The following is a 21102-nucleotide window of genomic DNA, read 5'->3' on the forward strand; positions in this document are numbered from 1 at the left end:
GTTCTAATAATTTTTCAGTTGATTTCTTTTGGTTTTCAAGACAGATTTTAGTTTGATCTACAAAGATAGAATTATTGGAAAAGATGTGGCAAAACTAAATCTGTGTTCTCTTATAATTGATTTGGTAGCGCTTTTTGCATCTTCACTTTTTTTCTGCATTTTAAGGCCATTTGCCTAGTGATTCAGTATTAAGTTTGTTCCTAGTTGTTTTTGTTTTTGTTTTTTGTGGTACGCGGGCCTCTCACTGTTGTGGCCTCTCCCATTGCGGAGCACAGGCTCCGGATGCGCAGGCTCAGCGGCCACGGCTCACGGGCCCAGCCGCTCCACGGCATGTGGGACCCTCCCGGACCGGGGCACGAACCCATGTCCCCTGCATCGGCAGGCGGACTCTTAACCACTGCGCCACCAGGGAAGCCCTAGCTGTTATTTTTTATGGATAGATTTGTTTAGATGTAGACATAGCTATACATACAGACAGAGACATATATGTAAACATTGACTGGAGAATTATACTCTTACAGCTCAGCAGCAAATGCTGAAATTTCGTCAAATACTTTTTTATCTAAAAATATTGTCTTAAACAACTTACCTTTGAGTAAAATATGGTGTTTTTGGATGAAGTGCACCCCCAGGGATCTCAGGTTGAGAAGCACTGCTCCATAACACACCCCTCGCTATTCAGTTGAGCCGGAAGTTCAGTGTCTGCTTAACTATATACATTTAAAACATACTCATTTCCAATCTCATTTGATACCTATTTAACTTCAGGTTAACATGTTTACTGGGTTTGAATTTAAATATGAAGAAATGATAGTCCATTTATTATTTAAAAACATTTTTTTCCTTAAAATGATGACTCTTCTCACTCTTACATATTTAACCCAAAATCTTAAAGAAAGCATTTTCATCATCAGAGCGGCTATGATGCCTGGATTCTGCCTCATCTCTATGACAAACATGAAGAGTACAGGGAGATTTTGAGGATCTTTTTGTTTACCTCAAAAAAGAAAAACCCTTCATAAATCAAAATTTACTGAATTATGAAAGAGGTACACCTTCTAATTGAAAGGGACTTTTTACATAGAAAACTTATATATGAAGGTAAAAAGTCTCATCCTCTTTCTCTGAATGTAACTTTGTTTTGTACTTGGAACCCAAGGGCCTGATGTTGAATGAAGCTTCTGTTAGCTTCATTCTGAACAGAGGATGACATTCCCAAACATCAGAGATGCAGACACTGATTCAAAATGAACAGGTGTCCTCTTAGCCATTGACCTCTGCTTCGGTCCTTTGAGTTCAAAACAGAACCTTTTGTGAAATGTATTGTTTTGCTCCACAGTCTGTGCCAGACACTGTCATAGTCTCTTTGCAGTTGTCCAATACTGAAATTGTCATAACTCTAGGAAGCTACTATTATCATCCCCCTCATTTCCATTTTACAGCCAAGAAAACTGAAGTACAGGGAGACGCAGTAACTTACCTGAGATCGTGTAGCTAACAATGGCAGCTCTCAGGTTTAAAGCTCAGATCTGTAGCGCTCCAAATCCAGGGTCTTCTTCATTGTACTCACTGTCTCATTTATGTCTCTTTACCTATCTATGTCCTAACTCAATTTCTCTTCCTCCTTTCTTTGGCCCCTTCTCCTGCAGGCCCGTGACCAAGGTGTAAGACTAAGAGGGGGAGTCATGCTTCACACGGCCTTATCATGTTGGCAGCCATTCCTGGGTCTGGCTGTGGTCTTAATCTTCATGGGATCCACCATTGGCTGCCCTGCTCGCTGCGAGTGCTCAGCCCAGAACAAATCTGTTAGCTGCCACCGAAGGAGACTGATCGCCATCCCAGAGGGCATTCCCATCGAGACCAAAATCTTGGACCTCAGCAAGAACAGGCTGAAAAGTGTCAACCCTGAAGAATTCATCTCATACCCTCTGCTGGAGGAGATAGACCTGAGTGACAACATCATCGCCAATGTGGAGCCAGGAGCATTTAACAACCTCTTCAACCTGCGTTCCCTCCGCCTGAAGGGCAATCGCCTGAAGTTGGTCCCTCTGGGGGTCTTCACGGGCCTCGCCAACCTCACCAAGCTTGACATTAGCGAAAATAAGATTGTCATTTTACTGGACTACATGTTCCAGGATTTGCATAACCTGAAGTCTCTAGAAGTGGGGGATAATGATTTGGTTTATATATCACATAGGGCCTTCAGTGGGCTGCTTAGCTTGGAGCAGCTCACCCTGGAGAAATGCAACCTAACAGCGGTACCAACAGAAGCCCTCTCCCATCTCCGCAGCCTCATCAGCCTGCATCTGAAGCATCTCAATATCAACAACATGCCCGTGTATGCCTTTAAAAGACTGTTCCACCTGAAACATCTAGAGATTGACTATTGGCCCTTACTGGATATGATGCCTGCCAATAGCCTCTATGGTCTCAACCTCACATCCCTCTCAATCACGAACACCAACCTGTCCGTGGTACCCTTCCTTGCCTTTAAACACCTGGTCTATCTGACCCACCTTAACCTCTCCTACAATCCCATCAGCACTATCGAAGCAGGCATGTTCTCGGACCTGATCCGCCTTCAGGAGCTTCACATAGTGGGGGCCCAGCTCCGCACCATTGAGCCTCACTCCTTCCAAGGGCTCCGCTTCCTTCGTGTGCTCAATGTGTCTCAGAACCTACTGGAAACTTTGGAAGAGAATGTCTTCTCCTCCCCTAGGGCTTTGGAGGTCCTGAGCATTAATAACAACCCACTGGCCTGTGACTGCCGCCTTCTCTGGATCCTGCAGCGTCACCCCACCCTGCAGTTCGGTGGCCAGCAGCCCATGTGTGCTGGCCCAGACACCATTCGTGAGAGGTCATTCAAGGATTTCCATAGCACTGCCCTTTCTTTTTACTTTACCTGCAAAAAACCCAAAATCCGTGAAAAGAAGTTGCAGCATCTGCTAGTGGATGAGGGGCAGACGGTCCAGCTAGAATGCAATGCTGATGGAGACCCACAGCCTGTGATTTCCTGGGTGACACCTCGAAGGCGTTTCATCACCGCCAAGTCCAATGGAAGAGCCACTGTGTTGGGCGATGGCACCTTGGAAATCCGTTTTGCCCAGGATCAAGACAGCGGGATGTACGTTTGCATCGCTAGCAACGCCGCTGGGAATGACACCTACACGGCCTCCTTAACTGTGAAAGGATTCACTTCAGACCGCTTCCTTTATGCAAACAGGACCCCTATGTACATGACCGACTCCAATGACACCGTTTCCAATGGCACCAATGCCAATACTTTTTCCCTGGACCTTAAAACAATACTGGTGTCTACAGCCATGGGCTGTTTCACATTCCTGGGAGTGGTTTTATTTTGTTTTCTCCTCCTTTTTGTGTGGAGCCGTGGGAAAGGCAAACACAAAAACAGCATTGACCTTGAGTATGTACCCCGAAAAAACAATGGTGCTGTTGTGGAAGGGGAGGTGGCTGGACCCAGGAGGTTCAACATGAAAATGATTTGAGGGTCGACCACTCCAGCTATGGTTTCCGTGTCATTGTTGGTAACCAGTTAAGACAGCCTGGCACAGTAAAGCACTAGGTTAAAAGGCAGCTTAGTGCCGCTGCCCCTGTGTCAAAGCAGGGTCCGTGGAAGCAGGAGGACTTCTGATGGAGACTCGCCGCCTCAAGGCAGGCATGTGTCAGAGCCCTTCACACAGTGGGATACTAATTGTTTGCATTGCAAATATTGGCATTCTGGGGATCTCAGTAATGAACCTGACCTTTGGCTTATGCTCATGGACAGTTATTCAACATTTTCTACCACTGCAAAAACAAAAGAATACATAAAAAGGAACAACCTACAATGTAGGATTTACATATTAAAAAGACACATTTGTCCAAAACATACTCTACAGAAAAATTTGTATCTCTGATTCTCATTTGTTAAAGCCTTGCATCATACCGTATTGTTGGTTCAACACCACAAAGAAATCAGTATATTCTTTACTCTTTTTTTTTTTGAAACATATATGCTGTATATGTTTTAAAGCAATATGAATGAGAGGTTGTGCTTTTAGTTACTCACCACTATCGATCCAAGTGTGATTTCACCTTCCTTTACATAGAGATAACCCTGAGACTAGATCCCTGGAGTTATGGGCGGATATATGTTGAAAGATGTGTTTGTCTGACGTAGGATGCCAAGAAATAGGACCCAAGGCAAAAATGCTCAATTCTGTTAACTTCTGTTACTATAAATAAAGGCATGTGCCTAGTTTTGATACAGAATGGAATATTTTTTATACTTGTGATATCACACTGGACCAGTTTACTGTTACAAAGTCCTTGGTTTCTCCAGAAGGTGGTGTGCCACTGTTTATACCTGTAAAATGCAAGGTAGGTGTTAATAATGAAAATTATTCATCTAACCACAACTTGATTTTACTTTCATCGATTGCTACTAATGGGTTAATGGAAAATGGAAGAGGATGTGCTTGTTATATGTACTCATAGGGCACTATTCAGCTCGTAGCTAAGATCAACTGTTCAGATGTTTAAAAGCTCTCTGGATAAGGAGGAGTTCTTCTCAGATTCCAGCACAAACCAGGGTGATCCATGCATTACACGATCCATGCAACTAAGGATCTGTTTAAAATATGATAGCTGTCTGAAGGCTAGATTGCTTCCAGTCTAAGGAATCATCTAGCTACTGCAACTCTGCTGTTGTCTATTCAAATACTTTAAACACAGTATTATCTTTTTTTTTTCCCGGACCGGGGCACGAACCCGTGTCCCCTGCATCGGCAGGCGGACTCTCAACCACTGCGCCACCAGGGAAGCCCCACAGTATTATCTTAAATGGACAACTTCAGGGTTTCTCCCTGCTTCCTCTCCAAATAGATACTGATTTTTATTTTGAAAATTGTCTGGTGTAGACAAGAAGAATCTGTCTTGTTTTTAAAGAAGTGGCGAAAAACAAGGTAGATTAAGCAGCACTTACTGATTTTTTTTTTTTCTCTCCACTGAGGAAAAACTACGATTTACCCCTATAAGTAGGTTAAATCGTGCTGACACTTTCACCCCTCTGAATGAAGGCTGTTTATCCAATTCAGTTTGTGTTACTGATTGGTACTCAAAGTTAAAATATTATAGTTTAAAAACAATGGCGTCATGCCATTACCACCAGTGACCTGGTTCAAATGAGACATAATTCCATTTGGCTAAAGGTTGAGTCAGTGGTTTTCAAAGCATATACAGTTGACCCTTGAACTTGGGAGTTAGGGATGATGATGCTCTGCACAGTTGAAAATCTTCATATAACTTAGCCCTGTGTATCCACAATTCCACATCCATGGATTCAACCAACCTCAGATCGCATAGTACTTATAGTATTTACTGTTGAAAAGAATTTGTGTATAAGTGGACCTGCACAGTTCAAACCCATGTTGTTCAAGGTCAACTATATTTATGTGATCTGAGAAAGCACTGAATATATAGAGTGTATTCATGACATATGATATATGTAATTAGCATAGAACAGATAGATATCTACACTTTTCACACTTTGAGAGAGACCTAAGAAAGAGCACCCTTTTGGACAGCATGTAAGGTGGAGTAGAAGGTCTCTGGGGTTTGTTTCTTGACATATCAGACTGGAGGTTTGACGTTCAAAAAGCTGGCTTTTTTGAGTATTTGAAATTTTGAGTAACTTCAATAAAATTAAATTGACCCCAATAAAAAAGTGACAGGTCCAGAAATTGTTTGCCAACTGGATAGCAACATGGTTAAGCCCATTTCTCCCTTAATAAAGGGTGGAAAATGAGATAGAAAGATTGAAGAATTGCCTGCTTGAATCATTTTTCATTTGACTTTCCTGATGATTATCATACCTCACTTAGAAATATATTTCCCTCTTATGGCAATTAACTACCTTATTTATATCTAACAATACAAATCAAGATCTTACAAATTCTATCAGAATTCCAACTTGTGTGCAAATGGAATGGAGTCTTTCAAACTTGAGAATGAACAAAGTTAGAGAGTCTTCCAAAAGTTAGTGGAGAGTACTTTGCATGGAGTAAGTACTTAACTAATTGGCCAACAAAAAGAGAGAGAGAAACATTTAGCAGTTAGTAAAAGGGCTTTATAATTCTAACTGCTATTTTCTGTCAAAATAAAAGTTGACCAAAAAGCTTAGTCAAATGAAATTGGATTAAAGTTAACTCATCCGTGAAAAGATTTAGTTGTTATTCCACAGGAAGAAAAGAGATTGCACTCTCTCAGGGGTTTCCATACTCTGATCCCTGGAACACTAGTTATTTAAGACATTAATAAGCATTCTTCCCAAAAAAGAGTCCCATAGACTAATAAGTTGGGAAAATGGTGCATTCTGTAACCACCTCGTGGAGGTTCAATATCTATTTGAGCCTAATAAATCCTCTGAAAAGTCCAATAAACAAGAATCCTGTTTAATTTTGTTTACCTTGGGGTTTCTCTAACTTATCTGAGCATGAAGCGCTTCTTTTCATGATGCAACTGTTAAACATCTTGAAAAACTAGAGTTCCACAGAACCCAGTTTGGTCAACATTGCACTAAAATAGTACTCTCCCGAATTATTCCTAAACCCAATGTTTCCAAGAAGAGTAAAATTACTATTTGAATTGGGCTCCAATAGACTACAAAAAAAAAAGAAATATGCCACCTGGATAAGTGATCTGATCATAAAAATGTACTGGCCAGATAGTTCTAGGAGAATCTGTGACTTTCTGTCTGAAGCATCATAGTAAAGGATTTATAGGTAACTGAATGGCCACTTAATTTTCTACATTCTCACTATCTGTTCAGATCTTGGGTTCCTTTTTATAACTGCAGAGCTCTGATCTTGGGTTCCGTTGACTAGAATCTTGGGGCTCTAGGATTGAATTTCACAAAGGGAATTTTTCCTTATGGCCTCAGTTTACCTCTTTGTCAGGTCCAACTAGACTGTGGTAACCAACAGCAGTTTAGATCAGCAAGTGGGCCAAATTTTCCCCTGAGTAGTCATCTCAGGGTCATCATCTTCCCAGAGTATTTGTTCAAACTGTCCTAAGAAGAAATACAGTTGTTTGGCTCAGCATTTAACTCTGGGTTGACCAGTTCTGTGTGCATATTAAGCATCTTCAGAGAAGATTTTATACTTCCTAGGCATTAAATTTCTAGAAGAAAAATTCCCCGACTAGAGCCCTAATGGCCAGAGAATTGATCCATGCCCCCAAATGTCTGAAATACATGTTATTAGAGTATGATAACTCACCAAACGATTTGGCCTAACGTGTTCCTGGCAAGGGATTTCTACTTTTTCAGGTTCTCATGTTACTTACTTTTTTTTCATTTTCATTGCATTTATAATTATGAGCTTCTCAGATATTCTCAAAGTTTGAAAATGTAAACCAAGAATTGCCAAGACTTGTATTTCCTAGTCCCAGAGGACGTTTTCAGAGCTCTGGTTCTGCTCAAGTTCCTCAGAACTTTTGCTTATCACCAACAACTCCCCAGTAGTATAAAGGCATTCAGGATTTGCTCTAAAGTGTTCAAGGTGGATTCTTTTTCCATTGCTCTGTCAAATATTCTGTTCTCTTCAGTTCTCAGAGGAGTCCAGAAATTACAGTCTTCCAGGACTTTTTCAAAAAAGAATTATTTAAATCTCACCTGCATTTAAGCCTGACCTTTGTCATTTTCCATGACTCAAGCGGGAACAAATATGTTTATATATTATAAGGTACAAAAGAGAGGATGTGATCTTGGAGAAGAAAAATTGAGTTGAGCCCCATGTAGATTAACTTACCCTTCCAGGGTCTCTCTTTATCTCCACATCAAGACATTTGTTTTAACTTCAGGGACTGTGCTCAGAAGTTGTTCAACACCACAGAATATGTCTTGAGGCTTTCTAGGAAAGAAAAAAAATACACATCATTTTCAACTTAGAAGGCTAAGACCTGACCAAAAAAATATGAGAAGTTTAAAGAAGGGTTGGAAGGAGACGTTTGAATCCATTTTAATCCTATTTCCTTTATTACTATTTTTTATAGTTATCTTCTAACTGAAGAAACATCAGAGGTTATACTCTTCTTTAACTTTCATCAGTGTCTTTTTTGTCCCTATTACCTATGTCCTGGTCACACCTATATAGCTCACATAAGCCATTCCAAATGGATTTTATGCCATGTGAACCTAGTAACAAAGCATGTGAGGCCAAAGCTATTCATTCTACTTAGTATTTAGGTAAAGATTTATCCCCTTTATTCCTGGGGTTAAAGTCCTAGAAACATTTCCCATTAGACTAATATCAGTACACGAGGTGCCTGGTGATTTCCATTGACTTTCCACCATTGGCTTTGAGAGCCCCATCCTTTCTTCTAAAATCCTTGCTCTCTTCTGATTGAGGACGTTCTGGAGTTATCCTTGCCCTCGTGTGTGGAAAGCCTTGAGGAATGAATCATTACCTGACTTGTTGATTTTAGAGTTGCGTGTTAGGCAGCAGAGTGTGCTTGCTGGTACTTTGGCAAACATTTGACATGAATCTCTGTTACTCTTCCCTTAACTCCTCCAAAAGCCGTTCCAAAGAGAGCCTTCTCAGTCTCACTCCAGCAAAAGTCCTGCTACAGGGAAAGGACAGCTTCACAGTCTAAGTCAATAAGATCAAAATGAGAGCTGATTTGCCATGATATTTAGCTAAGAAGTTACCTAACAAAAAATGGGTTTAGCAGCCATAGGCCTAGACCTGCAAGATTTAGCCAAGTAAACCATGCTTTAAATCAACAATGAATGACAGGTTTTCGAATCTGAAGTTGGCTTTTCTGTTTTGGTAGCAGTAAATGTAGCTCTGCATATTTTCTCAAAAATGTTAGAGAATGGAAACTGCTTACCTGTTGTGAGCTTTTCAACAGATTGTCTAGGATAAAATGTTTGCAGCAAAAAAAAAAAAAAAAAGACATAATTAAGAAGTTTGTAAAAGCTTTGTTTTTCTAAAACAGGCCTGAACTGAAGCTGATGTTCCTCTTTCAAAATATAGGAATCTGATCAAGACAAGCTTGCAAGTACCCAGACTGCCCTTCTCCAGTTGGCCAAAGTCTTTAATACCTCTTCTCCCCTCCCCTTGCCCCTCTCCCTGGAGAACATTCTGAATAGGAAGGAGGAAAAGATCAGGGGCTACTAACTCCCCTGAGACAGCTCACAGAGAGAGGAAAGCTTTCGTACCCCCCCCCATTCCTGCCTTCTTTCCTGATACTACAATTGAAATGATCCCTCATTCTCCAGTTCTGCCTTACCCACCACTGTCACCCCCCAGCTGCTGTCAGACCTCATCAGTGAATGCTCTCCCCAGGGAAAAGTCTCCTCTCATTAGTACTCAGAAATTCTTGGGCAATTGTTAAACTGGAAATTGCTTTTTTTAAAAAGCCCTCCAGCCTATCTCACATAACACTTTAAAAGTTAAGACTTACCATTCACATAATCACAAGCTGACAGCAATCTGCAGGTTGAGTGATTCTGATTTTTTTTCTCTCTCTTTTCTAGAAGCAGGTGGGTTGATATAATGCCAGCCTTAAATAGAAGCTTTATTTATAGCCTTAGCAGAATGAGCAAAGAGCTGGCATAATCAAGAGAGTACTGCATATTTTAAGGAAGGCTTTGCCTTTAATATGCAAAATAGCCATTAGAAGATAACAAAAATGCAAATTCACATTCTCCTAAATTGGTTAACTGTATTAATTCCAATAAAGTTCAAAAGATAACTTTCCATACTACAAATGGGTCAGAGTCAAAGATGCTGGGTCCATTCTACAAGGACAAACAAAAAACAAAAACCCAGACATTTGGTTGCCATGTTAACTTCCTTCATTTTCTTGAAAACTTCCTATTCTAAATTGCTTTAATATTTTTAATCTCCACTACAATGAAATCAATGTAATCTGTAATACCATGTAATCAACAAATGAAGACTAAGCAGGGGGATAATTGAGACTTGCAAAAAGAATTCAATCTTTACAACAGTGTGTGTCCAGCAACACACTGAGTCATATACATATCTATGTGATGGCAAGAGAGAGGAACTGAGTCATGAACAAACTTTTTAGAGGCTCTTTGGAAGGAAACATGCTCTTTTCCTCCCCAGTTATAAAATCAGGTGTACCACACATACATGTGTGTTGCTTTGATATGCAAGTCAGTTGTCTGCTTACGTTTTATCCTTTTCCATATGGTATGAAATGCCCCCAAATAATCAGTTTAAAAGCTATTGTTTATATATACATATATAAATATGAGGGGGAGGGTGACTGGATTTTTTTTTAAGTGTATAAAATGTAACTGTTTTTAAAGTTGATAAGCTTGAGCAGGAGAAAAAAAAACAACAACAGAATTGTGTGTCTGTGTTTTTCTTTAATGTCTTATCAAAGTCTTATTCTGGGACCATCCCATTACTGGAAGCTACTAACCAACAACCTAGAAAACTTTTTTTTTAAATGCCTGATAGCTTGTTTTTGTTCTCAAAAAAAATTAGTGCTAATGACAAAAGTATCTTGATTTAGGTTTATGCCTCATTGACTATATTGATTTATTGTGGGCATGTTTTATTTTTAACATGTAAAAATAAGTTAACTTATTTTATTAACATGTAAAGTAAGTTAAGAACACATGTTTTCTTTATTGATGTAAAGGGCTTAAGTATCTGACATCTCAGTTAAATCCATTTGGGTACTATTAAGAAATGAAATGTAATAAAAGACAATTGGAGTCATCTATCAGAAAATATTTCCTTATTGAGAGAGGTAGGTTATATGAGCCTTACCGGGAATATGAGGTTGCATAAATATCTTTAACATTGTCATTAGAACAGATAATCTACAGATAATTCCAGTCAGAGAAGCAGCAGGCCCAGGGCAATCTGATTCTACTGCTGGGGTGAATGGAAACCACTCAGAAGGGAATCAGAGGCCAGGTTTTCAGGTTCATTGTAAGCAAAATTCCAAGGGGCCATGACTTGAGCCGCTGAATATTCCAAATTTAGGTCATATCAACCGCACTAGAAATATATTCTACCTTACTGAAGATAAATCCTGTATCACTTGCAAAATCATCTCATCCATTTGAGTTGGTTACAAAAGCAAGTAATGGCCATGACTTTAGATATGAAATACATTTGATCAAGAACTGCAGGGTTCAGCAAGCCATACACACAACATCATCATCTAGTCACCTTCCCTGAGTTAGCTTTCACTCAGCCAACTATCTACGATCGAGACATCGTGGAAGATAAGGCGCAAAATATTAAAAAGAGAAAAATCTTTTCTCTCGTCTTCAGGCAAATTGGTAACAAAGGAAAGAAGACTGTCTAGTGTAAAAGAGGAAAAGAACTGAAAATGTAAAAACTGCCCTTTGTGCACTCTTTCTTCTGAGAGCAAAGGTGCTCTCTCCTCACCTTTGGTGCTTAAGGGAACAGGCTTTAGGGAGGTGTGCTCAGGGAGCGTCATCCTGTGGTTTCATCTTCACCCCCTAGAGCTTGTTAGATGCCTTCCAGTGAAGAGAGAGTAAGTGGAGGAAGCAGAAACCTGGCAGGAATGGGACCTGGAAGCCGTACTGCTAAATACAAGAAAGTCCAAGATTCACCTCCAGGCAGCAGCAGATACTCAAACTCTGAGGCTGCTAGCAAGAAATTCACAAAAGGCCGCCTCGCTATTCTTTAATTGCAGAATGAAGAGCTTACCACCAGAAAGGCGCTTCCTCCTCCTGAAAGATTTGTTGGTACTGCCAAAGCTGCGTAACTAAGAGTCACAGCTCTGACAGTGGGCTTTCCTTTTATACCACTAAACTAGCATGACCAAAACGGAGAAAGATCTTCCATGAATATAGTTTTGAGTATGTTGGGAATACATCTCTACCAACTAATACATCACAAGTTAGGTTGTCCAGTAACCTGTTCCCTGATCAAGTTATTCCCTGATCAGGGAAAAGATAGCCCCAATATTTCAGGACTTTTTCTTAAATAAGGATAAGAGGAAAGAAGACAATATAATGAAGTTTAAATGAGAGCCAAATGTACCCTTAGCAGTCTGGCTTCTGGCTCTGTCCTTATGAGGACATTCTGACCTTGTGTTGCTTCATAAATTTCAAGCTTCATAAATGCTTCAAGCCCATCAGAGTTTTGAGTTTCTGAGTTGGGGGGATATTTTTGGTCTTTTTCTCCCTCTCATTTTCCTTAGTCATGGGCATCCTGCTCCAGCTGTTAATGTTTCTGTGTCATTTGAGACAGTCTAAATAAAAGTTATGAGTTCCTACATACTCCCGTTAAGGCAGATAAGTATATTATAGAACCCAATATTCTTTTCATAATTACCTCATTGTCAGACCTAAAACCCAGGATGTGAAGACTAATGTGGAATAAGGCCAAGTTGAGGAAAAAACTGAGAAACCTTAATGGGATTCCTGAGGGGAAATTCACCTAGGAATTCTGCCACCGATGGATGGAAAAATGTGAAAACACTGGCTTGTAGGGCTTGTCACTCGGTGCCTTTCATCAACTCTTATAAACAACTAAATGCAAAAATTATGACCCTCTATAAAAACTTTGGATTGAAAGGAAAACTCTTGTTATAGCTCTACAGGCATTGTTTCATTCCATAATACTCTGAACTGGGTAAATCAGAATGTCAGAACATGTCAATAAGTCTCTCTATATAGTACATGTAGTTTAATGCCAGACACACACACACACACACACACACACACACACACACACACACAATTACTAAGAACTACCAGGAGAAAGATAAGGAAAAAGAAAAGGCAGATGGAAAATATCTGGTTTATCTGAGGATTCTCACAATTCTGTTTGCCTCTAATAAAGAAAACTAAGAACAGAACTCAATCACTAAGAAAATAGGGTCTGAAAGATGAAAACCCACGGAAAGTCTCTGTGAGAAACAACATACTACTACATAGGTTACATCTTTACTTGAAAGACCTATATCTTAAACATTATTGCAAAAGTTAGTTGTATATTGAACATATATTGAATATATTGAATAATTTTGTTCACTGTCATATTGGAAGATAAATCTATTTAGCAGATCCTCCTCATTTATATAAGCCTTTTCTAATGACAGCATCACTCCTCATATTCTTAAGCACAAGAAATCAAGCATGCTGGTACCATGGCATAGAGACAATTCACTACATTTAATCTATTCTTTCACTCATGGGCTATTAGCTGGATGTACAAAAGACTAACAGGTTACATCTATTACATACATTCAGGGCTCTCGTGAAAGTTAGATAAACACTTCTTTAAACACACACACACATACACAAACAAACCCATACCATAGTGTCCAGAGTTTCTTTAAGCCTCACTGTGTATCAGTTCAGACATCTTACTGGGAATTAATTTACTGAACACAGAACAAATGTGAATGCAAAGAGATTACCAAGTCAGCGCCACCATCTTGATTTACATCAACTCTTCTATTTTAGCGACACCTGGAGAATCCGGTTGCCTCCACTTTAGTGGTCTCAAGGGCCTTCCACGGCACTGCAATTAAAAAAAACAAATTTGCTGGTATTAATGGAGGGCTGGTTTCAATACATGGCAGCTGTTTTCTGTCCTGAGTCTTCTGGAGTAAAAAAAAATAGGTTCACAGAAACGGAAAGTAACTGAAAAGTGTTCCCTGACTGGTGAGTCAAGAGAGAAGAAGTTCACTGTTTTAGTCCAATGTATTTTCAAAATAGGATTTGATAAGAAGTGGAGAGCACAAGCTTTTCAAATAAATGGCAATGAGAAAATAGGTATACTTAAGGGAATTTCGTTTTGAAGGGAAATGGATGGTCTTTACGTATGTGGCAATGCCTCTAATATTGATCTTCATAGTTTGGATTCAAAACCAGTAAGTACACAGATTCTATATTAAAAGTTATTTTAAATGTCTGTGTATCTGCTGTCAGTATTAGCTCAAATACATGCCCACAGAAAATTCAGGAATCTACTGAACTCTTTCCTTCTCATTCTTGATTAGAAATTGGAAATCAGATTTCTCTAGTTCTAGTTTTAAAACATGTACAAAATTTAATTTTCCACCTATCCAAGCACAATCTCCATTCATTCACTCATTCATTCATTCATTCATCTACTTAATCATGTAACATCTACTGAGTATCCATTATCATAGTAACTCAACAGTACATCAATAAATAAAACTGTTATCAAATTGTAGTCCCAACTTTAATCCTGCATTTCTCCATATTAACTTTGGCTTTCACAGTTGACCACAACTTATTTCACATTCCATCATCCAAATCATGTAGTTTAGAGACGGGCCTTAGTGTCCAAATGGCCAGGTACTAATCTGGCTTTAAGGACCTACCTGCTTTAATGATCCACTCTCAGGGAGTCAGTGTAGTTAAGTACTGAAAAGACAAGGATCTGGAGTAAGAGTTCTAAGGGCTCTGTCACTGGATTCATGTTAATGGGCAAGATACTTAACATCTCTGCATCCCTCTCTCTCAAAAGGACCGTAACACTACCTACCTCACAAGGGTGCTGTGAGGCTTACAGTAAAAGCATGAGGGAACTGTTGTAGAATAGGGGGCCTAATACAAAGGTGCTACAGGATTTCGAGTGCCTGGACAAGGTCATTGAGTATGAACCCCTCTCCCCCTGGGAGGCCCAGGTCTGCTCCCTAATACAATTAGAATCTAATTGACCATCAGTTGGCTTGGTTTATCTTTAATATGATGTCTACAAGATTCATCACGAATTTCCCTCTCTTTGAGAGATGTTAGCTTGGAAAAATTATTAAAGTAATTTTAACAAAGGATAATAAAATGATTCCCTTCCAGGTGCTGGGGGTGGGGGTAGTTATTTCAATATAAAACAAGAGTTTGAATGGATATCTTCAAGGGGATGCATTTCATTGGAGAAATTTATTGCCTAGGGTTTTCTGTTGTTTTCAGTCTGACTCCCCAGCTTTCTGTACCATTGTTTTAACATACATCCTCTTTTCCCTTTTGTTGGAAGGGAAGCTAAAATCCACCCGTTTCATGATGATTCTTTTCATGCTGTCTGTTTTGCTCAAAGGACAAATTCTTTTCAACAACCACTGTAATTATTTTCTTAGAGGGCCAATTTTAATTGCCATATTGTTCAGCTAAGCCCTATTGTGTTGGTGTCCTTCAAAATTGTCAGATGCTTTCAAATACAGGGGTGGGAGGGGGGAGCTGATAAGCACATTGTTGTAATTGATTTGTACGTTTGAATTGTCTTATCAGAAAACAAGGTTATGAATTTCATCTGTTGAGACACAAAAATAAAATACTTTCCTAAAAAAAGGTATTTGGTTTTTGAATGTTCTAAAGTACCAGTTATTCTTCTCTTCATCCTTTTAATGTTTCATTAATAGTGTTGCATTATTATCGTATTTTAATCATAACAGAAGCTCAACCTTCTCCTACATTCATTGGTATAACTCAATTACATCTACTTGGGAAACAGTAAAATAAAATTGTTCAAGATTTAGAATTGAAAAAATTTAAGAAGAACCCATTCTGAGGGATCCACATTCAAGGCTGACTGTGGAATCACTTAAGACAGATGGGTGTGAAGAAACAGGCCTTCCAAGGTGTATGGTAACATGACCTCTTTTCTTTCCAGCAAAAAATGTCACTGCAAGTGATGGGAAATAACCATGAGATATTATCTCTGTCAGTTAGGAAATGAGATGAAAACAATTAAGTTTGATTTTTTAAAAAACTTCTGGGCCAGGATTCTGCCATAGTCATTTAAAGAAACTTTACCAAAACAAAAAAAGTAAACATTGTTAGTGTCTTAGCTTGGACTGCCATCACAATATACCATAGACTGGGTGGCTTAAACAACAGAGATTTGTTTCTCACAGTTCTGGAGGCTGGGCAATCCATCAGGGTGCCAGCAGGGTCAGCCTCTGGTGAGAGCTCTCTCCTTGGGTTACAGACACCTACTTTCTCACTGTGTCCTCACATGGCCTCTCCTCGGTACATGCACATGGGGAGAGGGAGATATCTCTTTCTATCTCTCCTCTTATAAAGCCCACCAACCCTGTCAGATTAGAACCCCACTCTTATAACCTTATTGAACCTTAACTTCCTTCTAAAAGGGTATTTCCTTCCCTATCTCCAAATACAATCACATTGGGGGTTAGGGTTTCAACTTATTAATTGGGAGTGCTATAATTATTATAGTGAATTATTGCTATAATTCAGTCCATAGCAGTTGGTTTCTGCACATTAATCAAGTGCTCCATCACCTTTATTTACTGTGAGCATGAGAGATGGTATATAATATTGAAACCATGACCCACAGCATTAAAAAACCTATCCTGAAATGGTGCGCCATAGGGTTTACAGAAACTAGTGACTAACAGAAATTCTTGAGCTAGTCTTACAGCTTGCTAAAAACCCATCTGCTTGTAGCCTACCTTGGGTGAGCAAGCTTGCCTTAGTTATTTTGTTGTAAACTGTATACCCTGCAACCTTTACCTAGCCCAAACAATAAGATGTTTGTCAAAGTTGTTTTTCAGGAACTTGGAGTCAGCTGTGTCTAGTTCAAGCTGGCTAAGTCTGGTTGGGACCACTCACCCTAAAACTGGGCCCGTGCAGGTGTGCAATGAATGACCTTTTGATGTCAGAGGGCCAAAAATTCCACCCTCAGATCATGCTAAGCACCTCCTTTTTTAAACGTACATCCCATGAAGAAGCATGTAACTCAGATATGCCTGCAAAGAACACAGATTACCTCCCCTTTTCCCTACCTCCAATCACCTCTCTCCACTTCTAAGACCACCTTGCTTCTTTATCCCATAAATATCCCAAGCCCCTCCCCTTTAGCGAGATGAATCTGAGACTTGACTGCCTTGTGAATAAACCCCTTCTCTGCTGCAAATCTTGGAGTCTCAGGGTTTTGAGTTACTGTGCATGAGGGAGATGAACCTGGTTTGTTAACAATATTAGGAAGACAAGTCAGTGAAGTCAATATAAGCAAATGAAGTTGGAATGAAAAGGGATTTCAACAACTACAAAAGTCCTCTCCTTGTTTTCACTTACTTTACTACTCCTTGACTCTTCAGGACCTTGGCCTAGTTGTCATTAATTTTCTGCAATTGCGTATGACTTTTCATTCTGTTGCATCTAAGTCCTTAAAGAGCTGTGTCTTCTGGTTTTTCACGACACATTCCCAGAGTTATGTTATAATTCTGCAAAAATCGTAGCCTCTTAAATCTCTTTCTCTCTTATTTACTCAAAATGTACTCACATTCCAGGTCAGCTGTACCATTTTCAGTATGCAGATTGGCTTACCCATGTGAGCTAAGTGGCAGGCTAATGGCTTGTTCTCCATAGTTATTTTGGTGCAGAAGCGTCAATCAAAGCGTTCTTGTCTAAACAAGCACCACAGTATTTGCTAAGACCATTTGCTTGACCTAAAGAGTCCCAAACTGTCTGTTTGAAGAAGATAACTGCCTAAATTAAAACTCACTCAAAAAAAAAAAAAAAAACTCACTCAAGATGCTCCCAAGCTCCCCTGTAGCTATTCCTACTGGGTTTGCTGATAGTACACAAACAGGGTGCCAGGCTCAGTGTGATAAGCCAGCAATTGTCCAAGTTACTCATGTTCGCTGAGGTTCCCAGAGAACCAAAATTCTGTATCAGAGGCTAGGCCACTAGACTTTGTCCCACGCTGGAACAAAATGTTCCAGAAATCAGGGAGGGACCAACTTTTCTTTTTCCGAGATTAGAGGTATGTTTACGAAGCTAGATCCTTTCATATTAAATACTCTGTCCTTGCCTTTTATAAACTCTAAAGGGGTCTAGGGTCCTAGCCTACTGGGGCTGTGCTGCTTTCTAAGGCTAGAATTTGAGTTTCTAAACCCCTCATTCCCTATTAATGTACATCTGACCATGAGTCCGCTAAGCTCCTCAAACTTTACTCCTTCAAAAGTCCAGAACGAGACTTAGCACAATGAAGTAATTAACAAGGGGCTGTTTTCTTTTATCTTTTCTAATTATAAAAGTACTATATGCCGGCTCATTGTAGAAAATACAGAGAGGACAGGAAAGAAAACATCCTTTATACGCCTATCTTTGAAAGGCAATCACAATTATTATCCCAGTACAATACTTCTTCGTCTTCTTTAAAGAGTAAACTCTGTTTTAAGATAGAGATCTGGAAGGTTTTGCTGCGACCGCCATGATTCATTCCCAACCCCACCCCTTCTCCTCCACTTCCTGCTATTTCTCTCCACTCAACACTCCAGGGCCTCTGGTGAAATACCAACAAAAGAGCCCAGAAAGGAGAAATAACCTGCCTACCCCCTCATTCAGGGCGTCAAAAAAGGGTCTGAGAAAATCCTCTGCAGTGATCGTGGTGGGAATTGTGTCCTTAAAAGTTCACATTCTTCTGAAAAAAATTACTCTTACTCAGCCCAGTCTATATGACCCTCTTTGAAATTTACAGACGCAAATGAGAGGCAATAATGGGCACCCACCGTGTACCTGGAACTTTACAAAAACAAGCTCGTTAATCTTCCCAGAAACCCTAGATGTGGATGGGGACCATCTTTTTTTAATTGAAGTACAGTTGATTTACACTAGTGTATTAGTTTCAGGTGTACAACATAGGGCTTCAATGTTTTTAGAGATCATACTCCGTTTACAGTTATTACAACACAGTGGCTGTATTTCCCTGTGCTGTACAATATATCCTTGTTGTTTACCTATTTTATACATAGTAGTCTGTGTTTCTTAATCCCATACTCCTATCTCTCCCCTCCCCTCTTCCCTCTCCCCACTGGCAACCACTAGTTTTTCTCATTTTATAGGATATGTACCCGATGCTGTCCAATTTCAACATCCTCCTCTTAGCGCTCTGCCATGCTGCCCCTCAACTCTGAAACTCTCCTAAGTAGAACAAGACCTTATAATCATGTCACAAGGAGGTCTGTGACTACTGTTGTTCTACATGTGTCCCCCGCCCCCGTTCCCACCCCCTGCACCAGCCCTGTATCTCGTACTCAACCCCCTGTTCTTCACAGTAACATCCATCCGGATGAACTCTCTTACGCCTAATGAGGATCTAACTAGGAATGCTGTGAAAACACAACTGTAATTTGATATTAATTAAAACCTAAATGAGAGTACAGTAGACTCTTTGGTGCCTGCTTGCAAAAGCTTACTGACTATCTGAAAGGGCAAAGGGGCGTTTTTCTTCCTCTGAAGTTATCTCATGATTGTGATCATAGCCGCCACAGGGAGAAAACTTGTTGCTGATCACCTTCAAAGCTCTCCTGTCTTCATGTTGATAAAGCCTCCTTTTATTAGCTAGTTTGGGAAATTGGTAATATAACCCCCATACAACAAGAGTAGTCTGGGTTCTTTTTTCTGACACATTTTTCTTGATGAGAATGGGATTTTCCTGGAGTTGAAGTAAAACAGAAGATAAGAGTAGATTGTGCAACCCATAGGTAGAGGAAACCTCATGTGCTTTATATGGGAAATCATCTCTCTTCTGCAGACCCTTCAATTTTTTTTTATAGACGGACGGTAAGTCTTGGGATATATGAAACACAGAAGCATATGTGCCTAATTTGGGAACACTGGGTATTAAGTACAGTGGAAACTTCTGCTAATTAGGGAAGGAGAGAGGCAGAGACTGCTCTCTATTCCTAGAGGTTAATGATGCAGATGGACTCTGTGGGGCATCTCTGGTTCAACCACCTCCCCCAGGAAGATGAAAACTCCCTTCCAGTTACCAGGAGAGAAAAGAAGCATTAACAGTGGTTGCCTGCTGGTGTCGAATAAAGCAATCTAAGCGTGCTATGGAAATTCATCTCATTCAGGGGACAAATAAGCAGAATGACAGAGAGTGATTCCAACACAGAAAGCTTAATTAGGTTTCCAGTTAAATGCCTGCACATTAAGCAGGGCCAAGGCCAATGGTCTGTGTGTGCTTTTGCAATCTTTACCGTGCAACATGGGTTATTTATGTGCCTTCTCATCTTGGTCATTTTGCCATAGCATGCTTTCATTTGTCAGAGTTACTACACATAGTACTCTTCCCAAATTCCTTACATTTTCACATGTTCCTGAGTTGGTATATGGAGAAACAGGCCCCCCTCTAGGGTGCTTTCAGCGAGATCAGAAACAAGCAAGCTGATATCTGGACTCTTTGTAAATCACTTAAGTATTTACTGAGTGCCTGCTCTGTGTGAGCTAATATGCTGGGGATTCCACTTCAAGTAAGACACCTAGAAAAGGAGGTATCACGTCACTGCCTGTCCTTTAGCTACTTCTCTGTGTGGAAGTCATTCGGCAAGGTGCCTTTTATACCTGTCTCTGTCCAGCTTGTACAGTAGAAAACAAAATAAGTATATCAGCTCTGTCTTGGGAAGCTAGGCCAGGCACATAGTCCAGTGACACAGTTGGGAGACGACCTCAAACAGAAACTGTTGCAGGTCAAACATTCCATTTTACTATCAAGGAGCAGCTCTTCTGGGCAAAAAAAAAAAAAATCTCAGTACCGTGGCCTGTCCAAAATGAAAAGCCTTGGGATTGGGCTAACACAGACACTTTACATTTTGGAAATATCTTCAAGGAAAGGGAGATAAAGGGGTGTGTGAAAGAGCATCCCCTCTGTCCCAGGGAAATGCCTACAGTGGTGGGGAAGGGTTGTGTGAAGTCAGCATCCCCATGGTAGAGGGATAACCTAATATGGAGTTTGGCATACAGTAGGTGCTCACTAAGTGTGTGCCAGATAAATGGGCGCATAACCCAAAGATAGGTCACAGCATGAAGAAGCATATTCATGGACAAACTTCTATGCAGGAAGCTCTTTCCCAAATCATTCACTCTTTGTGGGGTTTATTGGTGTCTATTTTCAAACACACACATAACAAATGTTCCTTATAGAATCATTAAAAAATAGAAAACTTAAAATTTCCAATCACCCTAAATGAAGAGATAACCACTGGTAACATTTAGGTGGTCAAATCAACATAAGCATAAACCAATTTTACTACATACCTATGTATTTTTAATGGGTACATATTGTTTCATAAACT

At 39.9% G+C, this 21102-nt stretch overlaps 1 protein-coding gene and 1 long non-coding RNA gene across 7 annotated transcripts in view; one reads left to right on the top strand and one right to left on the bottom strand.

Annotated features, from left to right (window-relative positions):
- The window catches only part of LINGO2 (leucine rich repeat and Ig domain containing 2), a 1187073-nt gene extending 1182712 nt beyond the window's left edge, over nt 1–4361 (top strand). For all 6 annotated transcript variants that reach the window (XM_079927035.1, XM_079927036.1, XM_079927039.1 and 3 more), the window contains one exon: nt 1650–4361. In XM_079927035.1, the coding sequence (XP_079783161.1) occupies nt 1686–3506 (1821 nt within the window). In that variant the 5' untranslated portion in view covers nt 1650–1685 and the 3' untranslated portion in view covers nt 3507–4361. The remainder of the gene's footprint in view (nt 1–1649) is intronic.
- A 5214-nt stretch (nt 4362–9575) lies between these two features.
- LOC307189193 overlaps nt 9576–21102 on the bottom strand; it is a 325811-nt gene continuing 314284 nt past the window's right edge. The window contains exon 4 of the long non-coding RNA XR_013829115.1: nt 9576–13550. This is a non-coding gene — a long non-coding RNA (uncharacterized lncRNA). The remainder of the gene's footprint in view (nt 13551–21102) is intronic.

Source organism: Stenella coeruleoalba, assembly GCF_951394435.1.
Source record: "Stenella coeruleoalba genome assembly, chromosome: 7".
NCBI classification, from domain to species: domain Eukaryota; kingdom Metazoa; phylum Chordata; class Mammalia; order Artiodactyla; family Delphinidae; genus Stenella; species Stenella coeruleoalba.